At 36.5% G+C, this 13,827-nt stretch overlaps 1 protein-coding gene across 3 annotated transcripts in view; it reads right to left on the bottom strand.

Moving 5' to 3' along the window:
• CABCOCO1 (ciliary associated calcium binding coiled-coil 1) overlaps nt 1-13,827 on the bottom strand; it is a 64,604-nt gene that overhangs the window by 48,663 nt on the left and 2,114 nt on the right. Inside the window, exons 2-4 of one of the 3 annotated variants that reach the window (XM_073353419.2) lie at nt 8,877-8,986; nt 4,381-4,550; nt 1,801-1,945 (exon numbers count right to left, since the gene is read on the bottom strand). In XM_073353419.2, the coding sequence (XP_073209520.1) occupies nt 1,801-1,945; nt 4,381-4,550; nt 8,877-8,986 (425 nt within the window). The remainder of the gene's footprint in view (nt 1-1,800; nt 1,946-4,380; nt 4,551-8,876; nt 8,987-13,827) is intronic. The other 2 variants (XM_073353420.2, XM_073353421.2) reach the window with 2 other exon arrangements.

Below are 13,827 nucleotides of genomic sequence, written 5' to 3'. Positions count from 1 at the left end.
GGCTTTTATATATGGTGTACTTTAGTGTATGTGTATATATATTTTGCTCAGCAATTTGGAAAGGATTTTTAATATTCATGCATACCCTTGATTAACACCCAGATTAGTTGTTAGCTGGATTAACATTCCACTGGGAAAGTTATAGGGTCTGATCCTACACCCACTGAAGTTAAGATTTCAATAGAAGTAAGACTAGGTCTATGGTCTCATAGGTCAAAACACTACAAACTACATGGATCTGATCAGTCTAAATACATAGTTACCCAAGAGCACTGTGGTCTTTCAATGAAAGAACCTTTGTTCCATAAAAACATATGAAAGTTTTAGAAGGAAAAAAAGATAAAAAGTTAAGATGACACTCATAAATACCACGACAACTTTTACTTTAGGGCTAGAGGCAGTTCATTTTTGCACTGTGCCTCGAGCACTGTGGGAGTGAGATTTTCAGAATCCCCCACCTCATCTCCCCACTGCTCAAGACAGTGTGTGCTGCACAGGTGTATACCTAGTACGATGTATGCTCCTCAATGTGCTGGAGGTATTCTTCACTACCTCTCATCCCTTTTTGCCCACCTGCAAAAGCAAGGGATACAGTGGCTCTGTGAAGCATGCCACCTGCCATGTGATGGAAACAAATGGCATGGTATACTGGGGTAAAGAGTGTCTTACATCCCCTTACTCTCTTGCACTGGTATGCAGGATGAGCCACTATCCAGCCTTACATTTGTCACATTTAAAAAATACATACTGCTGCTTGTTTGCAGCCACATCTCTTTTTGTGCTTACAACAGCAGTAGTTTGCAAGCTGGTGATGGACCTCTTTTGTATTGTGGTACAGGCTGCCTAGTAAAAGCAACACACTAATGATTTTTAGAACAGCGTTGTACATAAAACATGGATTTCCTATTCCATTCATGAGACCATCCCAAATTGGCTTTGAACGTAATCTATGTTCAAAATTCAAATAATTGTCATGTTTGCAGTATTGTTATAGTTGTGCTGGTCGCAGGATATTGAGAGACAAGATGGGTGAGGCAATATTTTGTATTGGACAAACTTCTGCTGGTGAGATAGAGAAGCTTTCAAGTTACACAAAGCTCTTCTTAAGATCAGACAGATGAAAGTCACCTGAAGAAGAGCTCTTTGTAGCTCAAAGCTTATCTTTTACCAAAAGAAGTTGCTCCAATAAAAGATATTACCTCACCCACCTTGTCTCTCAAATAATGTTCACGAGTAGTATTTATTCATTATGGCCTTGAGCCAGTACAGTACTCAAGTACATAACTTTAACCATGTGAGTAATCCCACTGAAATCAATCGGACTACTCACTGGTTTGAACTTACATACATGATCTAGTGCTTTGCTGGACTAAGGCCTAAAACTATGCCATTTATAACTGAATCATTAAGATAATGCTCTACCCTTTCCCTCCTCTCTCCATTCCTCACCACAAAAAAACGGGGGGGGAGGGGGAGGAATAACTTGCTGTTGCCCAGTTGAAGCATAGAGAATCTTCACCATCAAGACCATGAAATAGGATAGAGTGTTAGTCTAAACTTTGAAGTCATTGGGTTGTATCATTTGAGGCCAGAGCCTTGTTATTTAAGTAAATGGTTTTGGGTTGTTGGGTTGTTGTTTTTTTCGGGGTGGGGAAGGAGGGGGTGTTAGTGTAATGTTCAGGAGTTTTTGGCAAAGTTTGATCATGTTAAACTAAATAACTCTCTCTTTTTATTGGCAGATACTTTACAGTGCTGAATTATTAGAATATAAACATAACTGATATTGGAAAAAAAGTATACCTGATCTTCAAGTAATTGATTATAGCCTTGGCTTGATCAACACTGAAGAAATCCAAGCCACCACTTTTTTCTGAATGAGACTCCCCTATTCCAGCCATTGCTCTCCCAAGCTCTTTTATGTTGTCTTCAAGGGTCATGTGTTTGGCTGCAATTCAATCCAGAACAAAAACTAAACATAGATGTGACAGATGTTTTCTTGGCACAGTACTGAGAGACTTTTTTAATGTTTGAAAAGTTCCATTTGAGGACATGTAGAATATTTTTTTTTAAATTGGACAAATTTTATTGCTTATTTCCATTATTCTTAAAAAAATCCAGTAGTCTTAACATTCCCTCACAACACCATCGATGGTCACTTTGTCCTGTAGGGACAAAAGTAGATCACACACAAACTACTTAGTTGGTAGCTTATTTACTCAGATATTGACATCATAATTACATGAACAGAGAATCAGGGACAGATTCTATTTCAGATGCTGAACACAGAGGTATCAAAGAATAACCATGGTGGGAAGAGAGGAGAGTAATCTTAGATACACAAAATACGGTGTGCACAGGAAAGAAGCCACAGGAAGTGGGAAGACTGAATAATAGAATTGGGAATGCCAACAAATGGGGAGTCCCCTAGAAGTAAAGCAAAAAAGGAGTGAAGTTGTGGGGTTAGAGCAACACATGAAGAAGGGACAGAAGTCACACCTGGAAGCGAACTGGAGGCCCTGCGCACTCCTACGAGGTGCTAGGCACCATAAACTCCTACTGACTTCAGTAGCAGTTGAAGGTGCTCAGGGATCTGAAGGGATCAAATCTGGGCACCAAATGCTGTCCATGGCTGTATTTTCTACAGCCTTCAATCTTCAAGCTAGATTGCAGTCTGAGACTAGCCCTTCTTTGAATTAGCACTCTTCCAACTGAGGCACAACTAACAGATGACTAATCCAAAGTAGTATTACTTATGCTGCCTCAGGCCCTGTTTCAGCATTTATTTATGGATGTGCTTAACTTTAAGCACTTGCTTAAGTCCAACCACATGCAGCAAACCATTTTAGCACAAGATGAACATTAAAGACATGCCGAAGTGCTCACTGACTTCAATAGGAATTCAGCACACGCTTAAACTTAAACCCACATGCCAATCTCTCTCCTCCAGCTTCTCATTCTCTCTTAGAATTCACCTCCCCACTCACCTCTTTGCCCCAGTCTCTTTGTCCTATCAGTTACAGTTCTCTCCTCCCACCTCCCCACACTGGTTCTCAGTCCCAGTCTCCTTGCACAGTGAGTCCCAGTCTTCCCACTAGCTTCCAATACTTGTCTCCTGGCTAACCAGTCTCAATCTCACCCTCCACCCCAACTTCCAGTTCTAGTTCCCTTACCCCTCCAACCAGTTTCCAGTTCTAGTCTCCCAATCTTCTCTCCCAGGTCCAGCTCATGTCCCCATTGCATATGAAAAGGCAGCTTTCTTCTCCATGCTCATTCAAGGGGGGCGGGGGGTAGGAATACTGAGATCACAGGAGACAGACTCCCTTGTTCTCAGACAAGATGTCTGAACCCAGCATAGCTCGTAGCAGAACAGCGACTGCAGGGAAAGTTCTGCTCAGCCCCAGGATGGAGCATGCTCAGTAGAGACAAAATCCTCAGTGAGTTAAATGCTAAAATCTAAAAAAAAAAAAATCTACTAAGCATATGTAAATAGTGATTTTTTTCCCCAAAAGCTTATAACTTCACCAAATTTGGGCAGATTTTCACAAGGACAGAGAAAGACACATCCCTGATACGCAGGTCACCCTCCTCCCAAATTTCAAGTCCCTGCTCCAAAGCATGAGATGCTTAAAAGAGAGAGAAAAAAAAAAAGGTCACCAGGATATTTTAACATGGGCAAAACAATGTATTCTTCCACACTCTCATAGAAATAGCGGAAGCGTTTTACCTGAAATTTTCCAAAAAAAAATCAGCCTGAGGCAGACACCTGGCATGGAAAATTTCAGCCCAAATGGTTAAAGTTTGGCAAAGTCTTAAGCAACTGAAAATAGGGTTTTATAATGGAAAATGTCAGGCAAACCTAACCACAGCCAGCACTACCAGTCCTGCCTATAGTATTATGTATACACATACACGAACACAGATACACCCAGGAAAACTCATTTCTGATATGCTTCCATTCTTCTCAATAGTTTCATTAGTACAGTTAATCCATATTAAGGTATTCGTGTAGTGAAGACTCTATAGCAAGACAACTGGAATTCCTAACAATTATTTTCCTAACCATGAAGCATATGTACATTCTGGCAAAATTCCTAACTAATTCTATTCAAGGACCTTTTGCAAGGTAATAATATGGTAAAAAGTTGTTATATGTTTAATTTTTTTAAAATTCACCTATTCTTTTCTGAAGGAATAAAAATTTAACTGCAGCCAAGAGTTATATCCAAAATACAATGCACACACCATGCTGATACTCAGGGAGAAAATGAATAATTTAATATTTATTTCTAATTAAAATATTAACTACTTACATTAAAAACAAGTAATTGAGAGAACATGCTAAGTTTCTGTTCAAGTGAATAGTTTAAGAATTATACTTACTGCTGAGGTTCTCCAACAGAAAGTTTAAGATGGCCATGAATCCTGAGAGCTGTAGATGAGTGAAGTCCATCTCTTTAGCCCACCAAAATCCAGACACATAATAATCTAGTAAAACAGCTTCCTTCAAAGATGTCTTAATTTGTCTGAAATTGAGAAACTCTTCCAGTTTTCTGTGGTGGAAAGGTGAAGTATAAAATCAAGTGAAAGGTTCCACAAGTTTGATTTAGTCTGCCTGCAATCATGTGTATATTCCAGGCAACTGATTCAGCTATATCATTTAATACATTAATACTGTTCACAGGACAAATCAGTAATTAGCAACATGAACCCAATTCTTCATGTTTCCTCAAGCACTGTTTAGGTACATTAAAATACAAGTTATGATGATACTACATTTAAGTGTAAGTTATGAAGAAAAAATGGTACGATGACTTCATCTGTATATCAGTGGGTGCACTTGACACATTTGACTGATCAAAGGTATCCCTTCTTGTATCTTTCGGGTGAGATGTGCAACCACAAAATCAAAAGTCTTCTATGTAACAGACATGTAACAGATATAAAGGAGATCTAAAATTCACAAATTATTGAGTGAGATGAAGCTGAAAATCCAAGAGAAAATCAGCTTTTATTTTCTTGGGAAGTTTTAGGGTGAAATGAGACTAGAAAGGAAAAATACTGTGAACCCTGTCTTCACATACACTTATAAAAGTAAGCTTCATTGCAACTCCACTTTCTACAAAAAGGTCCTAGCTGCAGCTCCATCTGGGAGCAAAGTTGAGGTTGCAGTCACAACACTATGACTCTAACAGCATGATAACGTGACACCTGCCTTTATAATAATAATGATAATGAACATAATACTCACTGGTGACGATAATTGATTTTACTATGTTGTACTAAGAAATCTGTCTGGAACACTCAAACACAAATGGGTCAGGTATGCAGTGTTAAGATGTAAATTAGGCTTAGGCTAAAGATTTGGGTTTGAGGCCAAATCAAGGCTAGGGTTTAGGCTCAGAATGGATGGTGACAAAATCCCACAAGTCATTCTTGTGCAATTTCAGCATCAAATGGCAGAATTCTCATACCAGCATTTATTGTTGCAATATTTCCTAGGGTATCTGCAGTAAGCTACAGCCATTCATGCACAGGCCCATACCCTAAATACTGACCCCTGCCATGTCCTGACAATGCAGTTTTAACGAAGCCATGCTCCTAGGGCCTCCCTTTGACTGCAACAGCCCCTAGGACCCATCAGATGACATAGAACAGAGAAAACTTTCTAGGCTGTATTTTTTGTCAATATAATGTCATTTTCAGAATTCTTTTTCTTAGTAGGTTTAATATAACCAATCATCCTATTTGCCTTTTCGCTGCAGCTGTACTGAGTAGCCATCGTTACTCCTCTTAAGTCTCTTTTCTCAGTGGTTCCTGCAAATTCATCACCATAAAATTTCTTCACCCATGCTTACATTTTTTCAAAATTTAGTGTTATCTGCAATGAAGTTGTCTAATATTCAACATGTTTAAATCCATCTGGAGTTTGTCACAATTCTCCAAATCTTTACTAATCAACTGCATAGTGCTATACGCAACCTTCTCCAACTCAGCGTACACTTCCTCAGTCAGCCTATTATTGATTCCTGGGGACCTCCTTACTCTTTATCTCTCTCATTACGACTCTTTATTTCTCACAGCTACACAAGTTTTTAATTGATAATAAGACTTTGCTCTTTATCTCAGGCTATTCATGTTCTTTAATGCTCCCTTAAGAACAAACCTTACATTATATCTGAAAATTCAACTAAATAATATTGGGTAAAATTATCAAAAGTGCCTAAGTAATTTCGTAGCATGAGTTTCATTTTCAAAAGTGATTTGGGCACTTAGGGGCCTAAGTCTCCTTGAAAGTCAAGTCACTTAGATGCTTTTGAAAAAGTCTCAATCTTTATTTTTTTCTAAATAACGAAGTTTAGAAAGGAGAAATTTCTCCTTAGAAAAGCCATGCTTTTTTTTGACCATATTCATTTATGCCTATTGTGTTCAGAATTAGTACTATCCTTTTTTATTTTTCTGCATTAATGCAATGGATTAGAGAGGGACAGGGCTGGGGACTTCAGTTTGCAATTCCGCCAATATACCTCAACTGTGTTTTAGGGAAAATAGTTTAGATTCCATGTTCTCTCGGTCCTTGGCCAGTTAAGATGGCCAATAAAGATGCCAACTGTGATAATTGTTTTTACTTCCCAAAAAATCTGAATCTTTTTTCTCTGCTTCTTATTCCCTCCTAAAAAGACAAAGTACTATCAGACCTACGAATAGGCAACTAACTGTTCACAGTGTTCACAAAGCCAGAAAGTTATACTGTTGAAGGATACAAAAAAAAAAAAAGATGTGTTTTATTAATCAAACTAGTGAACAATATAAAGGCTCACTAGTGAACAATATAAAGAACATAATTCATTAAGTTTTGTTTAAAGCATTACCTCTGTTCTACATGATGAATTTGTGCAGCTGTATATATACAACTTGGTTAAAAACACTGAGTCATGTACTGAAATGGAAGTGGAGCGTGGCCAACTGTGAACTTTCCAAAGTTTGAAACAGTCCATATCCTCTGTCTTATAAGCTTTTGCCAACATTATGCTTTCACAATCGTTATTTCAAGGGAATTAGGGTTTTCTGATATTCATTTTTTCAATATTCTGCAATGTATGTGATTGACACAATGAGATTCTTTATATATCTTCTATTATTACTATTGCTATTTTTTTCATGGAAGATGCTCAGGTACTATGGTGGTGGGCAGCAGTAAAATCTTTAGATCAATAGACAAAACAAGGATATTGCTATAACACATCAGACACATAATCCATCGAGCACAACAGTGGCCAGGAAACCTTACAGTATATAAAAACGATGCCCTATGGTGAGAGACAGATGTTTCAATACTGGTACTAAATTGTTTGTGCTACCTAAAATGCCCTTGAAGCATCCTCTTTTCAGTCAAATGCAGTACATGTCATAATTTAAGATCCATCTGTGAAAGTGTATATATATCAGCTGAAATGAAGAGAAGCACAAAGGTCTCTCAGTATTTTCCTTTCTAATCTTAGATGAGAGATTTTGACAAGAAATTGTGTTACAGGGTGATAATGAAATTTGGTCTCAATTGACGTGAATGTTTCATTCTCTAATGCCACAAGTAGGAGATCTATTGTGCAGAGTAAAAGAGTAAATGGGGGAAAAATCTTTTTAATATTAGATGGGGAAAAATGTCTTTCCAATTTCTCTATGGAATCCCACTAGGTCAACAATAAGTGATCTTTTTCCTAACAACAAAGAGAAAGAGTATTTCAAGGTAATGAATCATATCTTTTTAATCTTATCTAAAACATTTGTATTTATCCACTAACGGCAGAATTTTCAAAAGTACCTAAGTAACGTTAGAGCATAAGTTCCATTGACTTTAGCTTGCTAAGAACTTACTGCTAGGTGACTTTCAATGGGACGTGTGCGCCTCAGTCACATAGGCACTTTTGAAAATGTCACCCCTGAAATTTAAGACCAACACATTCAATTGTGGATGCCTAAAGTTTGACTCCTAAATCCTTAAGAACGTAGATAGCTTCATATGAAGCTTTTTGCCACTTTCTTAAGGGTCAGTTTTTATTATATCCAAACTCCTCTATTTTTTCAGCCTTAGACATTAATCTGAAACCTAAAAATGAGGTCTAAGACACAGGAGGAGGCAGTTTAAAGTGCTCAATTTTGCCCTACTCTACTCACATTGAAGTCAATAGGAGCTTTACCATTACCTACAATGGGAGCAGTCAGCCCAACTCACTGAGCACTTTCGAAACAAATCACACCTGTATATATTTAAAAACATCGAATATCCAAAACCATATCAACTTGCAATATTCATACAAAGAAAGTGAGCAAAGGAGAAAGAAAAATAAAAAGATGGAGAGAATATAGGAGAAGAGTACATTCTGAGACCAACATATTTTCTTATTTACTCCATTACTGCCATTGTCCACAAGTGTCCCAAAAATTGGATTAAATCATCATTCACTTAGCATACAAGTCTTCAAAAAATGCCATTTGCCCACATATATAAATCAATATTGTAGTGCTGGTGGAGTTAATTTAACCAGCTATATTAAAATAATTGTCTTGCACAGAGTACTAGTGTTATTCATTTCTTTTGCAAATGAGATTTTTTAATTTCAATAAAGTCATGAATTAGTATCATAGTGAAAGATCAAGGTAGTGGCAAGTTCACTACTTTCCTTCAAGTTCACCACCTTCAGAATTTGATTTAACGTAAGTCTTTTATGAAGGCAAGATCACACCAAATGATCAATATCAAAGTTATCACTCCTGATATCTTCAACAAAAACAGTCAACTGATAAATCACACAAGTTCTCTTTCACCAAGACACAAGCACCAGCATTATCTATATCTGTTATATATTACTGTTACTTACTTTTGAACTCCTTCTACATTTTGTTCTGACAAAGCACTAATTTGGGGAAGAGAAAGAAACGTCCATGCCATAATCTCTCTACCTACAGTATCTTGTTCTTGGCCTTCTTCCTATACAAAAACAGTAGATTTTTTAAATACAATCATCTAATTTACATAACACTTTTGTTCTCAAAGAACTTTACAGAACGTTCGTACAAAGATAATTCATCCAACACCAAAATAGAAATGCAGGAGAAATTTTCTGCCAGCAACACAAGACAGCAACGGTGTTTAGGGATGGAGGTGAAGTTAGGTGGATACATGAAAAATAACTTGTTCACCCACCTTAAACTAAAGGGGAACTTTTACTTTTAAAAGACAGAAACTGCTCTACCATTCTATTTGCTCTGTACCGAGAAAAACAAATGCTTGACTTTTCCCTATTCATCTCAGTGGCGTGTTAACCACTAAACCCATTTTTGACAATTTAATTCTGTGCAATTAAAAATAAATACATGATTTTCTAATAGTCTAACAACAAAAACAAGGAAATGTATACTGTGATCTAAATTATGTAACTACTTTTCCAAAGAAAATGTATACTCATAATGCTGAGAATAATTGTTCCCCTGTGGTGTGTATAAGAAATACTCATTCAGAAATATTACAAAGCAAGATATGTGGTTGATAGTAGATGATAAACTGAACATGAATTAACAATGCAATGGTCTTCTAAAGTCAAGGGAAATACTTGACTGGATTATATAGTTGACTTCAGTGGGAAAATTTAGAAAGTCAATCAGTAGGCAAATAAAAATTTGTTATTAGAATAGTTAAGTAATGAAACAAGATGTCAAGAAAAGTTATGAAATCACTGTCAGTGTCTGACACTTATCTATTGGCTAGTCTACACTACTAAAATGTCCTGTTGCTGATAATGAATGGCAGCAATTGGTGCAGATGAACTTGTGATGAACACAGTTCATACACAAGCTTAGACAAGGTCAAACCGTGTTCAGCACCATTTCACTAACAGTGATTCAACCTTGCTGTGAGGATTCAAAGCACTATAAAATGGAAGCTATATCATTACAAAGTTTTAAAATGGAATTGCTGTGCAAAATGAATATTTATCTACTAATAGTTTTTGGATATTTCTGTAGTGAAGCAAAAGAAAGTGCTAGTAGCACTAAGACATCATGAATTGTATACATTTTTATACTCATAGGATTCAATACCACTGAAGTCTATAAGGATTTTTTCATTTACTTGAAAAAAAATGAGGTGGGATTAAGCTCCTGGAATAAGGTTTGTGCTCAGTTACACACACAAAGAAATGGAAGAGGGCCTCCAAAGCTGGCTCAGCTTCAGCATCACTGACATTCACACTTCAAGGCAGTATGAGTACTGGTAAGGTGGGAGTACAATTTTGGACTGGTGCTCTGCTAATTCTACCAATAGCCAGAGAAAGAGACACTGAAGAGTACCCCTTCTGCTGCTGCAGAGTTGTAGCATGACTTCCACAATCTTGGAGATGGCGTAACTGGGCAGCTGATTATGGCTGCAAAAAACAGGACTGCAAGAAGCAATGAGTACCAAAGATCTACCGGACACACTAATATTTGCTGGTTAAGCATTAGTCTATTTTCATATGTACTATAGTTGATAATATTCACTCTTCTTAGCTTTTCATTTTATACTGTCTCCAGCGGTAACAATATTGACCTAAAGTACGTTTCAAGACAGTTCAACAGCATGAAAGTAATGAAGAAAATAAAAACTTCCCTCTGACACAAGTAATGGTAATAAAGCATTTATTATGAAAAAAACTACTCCTATGTTATACCAGTGGTTCCCAAACTTGTTCCGCTGCTTGTGCACGGAAAGCCCCTAACGGGCCAGGCCGGTTTGTTTACCGGCTGCGTCTGCAGGTTTGGCCGATCGCGGCTCCCAGTGGCCGCGGTTCACTGCTCCAGGCCAATGGGAGCTGCTGGAAGCGGCGGCCAGTACATCCCTCGGCCTGCACTGCTTCCAATGTACATGACAGAGGGGCATTGCTGGCACATGATGGCATATATCACATTGGTAAATGTGCAGGTGAATGAGCCCCTGATGGCGTGGCTAATGTGATTAGGTCTTATGATGGTGTCACTTGAATAAATATGTGGACAGAGTTGGCATCAGGCTTTGTTGCAAGGATAGGTTCCTGGGTTAGTGTTTTTGTTGTGTGGTATGTGGTTGCTGGTGAGTATTTGCTTCAGGTTGGGGGGCTGTCTGTAAGTGAGGACTGGTCTGTCTCCCAAGATCTGTGAGAGTGAGGGATCATTTTTCAGGATAGGTTGTAAATCTTTAATGATGCTCCACCCTCTTGTCAACTGTCTAAATGGGACATTTTGATTACCACTACAAAAGTTTTTTTTCTCCTGCTGATAATAGCTCATCTTAACTAATTAGCCTCTCACAGTTTGTAAGGTAACTTCCAACTTATCTGTATATATATATATATATATATATATATATATATATATATATATATACACACACATATAATCTTACTATATGTTCCATTCTACGCATCCAATGAAGTGAGCTGTAGCTCACGAAAGTTTATGCTCTAATAAATTTGTTAGTCTCTAAGGTGCCACAAGTACTCCTGTTCTTTTTTCAAAGAAAAATGTTTGCAGGACAGTCATAAGGTTAAACATCAGATATTGAAAAGCTCCAGCTCTTAAGTGAAAAACAAATAAGATAATGGTGGCTTAAAAAAGTATACTATGAGTAATACCAGAGAGGGTCTTTCGACAGACTGGTGTATCCATGAGGCACATCTGTGAAAATTACTGCTGATATGATATCCTGGAAGAAAACTGAACTATGTCCCTCAAAAGAGACAGAGAAAAATGAATGTAAGAGTCTCTGTACCTCTCAAAGATATTTATTTATTCACATGTATATGAAACTACAATATAAAGTACTCATCTAATGCTTTGGGCACCCATGAAAATCTTTTAAAAAAATACACTAATAAATAAACAGACCCATCAAATACCTCAGATCAAATCAAGTAACTCAAGCGTGTAGAAACCTGAGCACCTCCTCCAAAACAGTGCCACAGAACGGCGGGGGCTATGACTGTGGACAAAATGGAGGCCAAACAACTGTCATATAAAAGGTTGCAGCCCACTTATACTACCTTATAAGGCATTTCATTATTAAATTAACTATCAAATATTTTAAATCCAAAATCTGTCTATATGAAACAATTAAGATACAATTCTTAAATAACAATTTAAGAGAGCCTCCATTGTCTACTCCAACACTGGAAAATTAAAATCAACAGCCACTATTTTTAACCACTGTACTTCTCTTGCTGTCACATAAATAAGGAAGAAAACAAAAATAGCCAAATTAATTTCAATTCCATTCAAAAGAGAAAAACAGATGTGTCACATGCAAATGACAAAGCCTATAAACTAAGAAATGGAAGTTTGTTCTCATATGTTTGGTGTATATTTAAAGCAATAAAAAGTAGAAATCAACAAAACAGAAAATATCAGAAGCACTTGTGTCCTTTTAATAATAAAATATTGTATTTTTCTGAGATGCCACAATTCAGATTTCAAGAAGATTTTGGATCAGCATATATTTGTTCTGAAATTAAACTTTTACTATTACTAGACAATCTGCAGCTCTGAAAATAATGAAGGATATCTCAGTAATAAAAATACCAAATGAAGAAATAAGACCCTGTTTATATTGTATGTTGCGATATTTATGATTCAAATGTTGTGTTTTCTGCAAACAGTAATATATAATTGTGTGTTTCTTAGAAGGTCAAACAATTAAGACTGTTTAATCAATCTAAAACAAAACTGTGTCTTGCGATTCTGCAGATGATAAAAAGAGTAAAAATAATAGCACAGTGTACCCTGTATTATGTAGCGCACATAACAAGTAACATTAGATTCAGCCAAAACCTGAAACTTATGTAATTTAATGCAGAATGCATGACATCACCAAGTTCGTAATCAAACAAATTCTTGAGACAATAGTATACACTATAAATTTAATTTAAAATACATTAAATGAACTAAGAAATGTGAGTAAAAGATTATAAAACCTAACAAAAATAGACTATGTGAAGAAATTTACTCTGAACTCTTTATAGGAATTGTTATAAAGTTGTAGAAAAAGAAAATACTTCTGTGATATATTTCAAATACAATATATTTTCTACAAGTTGCCTTCTTCTGTATAGTATACTTATTTTAAACCACAATTTAGTTGATTGAATCGTACCAATTTTTTGCTGTTTTCCCGACCAACCTGTTTACAGATACTAATATAAATAAAAGTAATATTTTGGAAAGTATGTAAATCTCTCCTAAAACACTAGAATATTTAGTAATACATTTTACAGAAGAAGAGGATTTCCTTCAACACGGGCTTTTTAAATTCCCACTATCAAAGAGAAAAAGAATCTTAGAGTTTTGTATATCAACCCATCACCACAGTGTCTGAGTGCCTAAAGATGTCAAGGTATCATTATAAATTCAAGCCTAATTTAATGGTGTCCAGTTTGCAGATTAATTCCAGTTCTACTGTTTCTCGTTGGAGTCTGTTTTTGAAGTTTTTTTGTTGAATAATTGCAACTTTTAGGTCTGTAATTGAGCGTCCAAGGAGGTTGAAGTGTTCTCCAACTGGTTTTTAAATATTATACTTTGATGTCTGATTTGTGTCCATTAGGCTTGAATAAAGACTGGGAGTGGATGCGTCATTACATTAACTAAAAACTATTTCCCCATGAAAAGAAAAGGAATACTTGTGGCACATTAGAGACTAACAAATTTATGCTAATTTTCCCCTACTGTTACTCACACCTTCTTGTCAACAGTTTGAAATGGGGAATCCTGATTATCACTACAAAAGTTTTTTTTTCTCCTGCTGATAACAGCCCACCTTAATTGACT

Source organism: Lepidochelys kempii, chromosome 7, assembly GCF_965140285.1.
Source record: "Lepidochelys kempii isolate rLepKem1 chromosome 7, rLepKem1.hap1, whole genome shotgun sequence".
NCBI lineage: Eukaryota > Metazoa > Chordata > Testudines > Cheloniidae > Lepidochelys > Lepidochelys kempii.
This window is presented reverse-complemented; position numbering and strand designations above follow the sequence as displayed.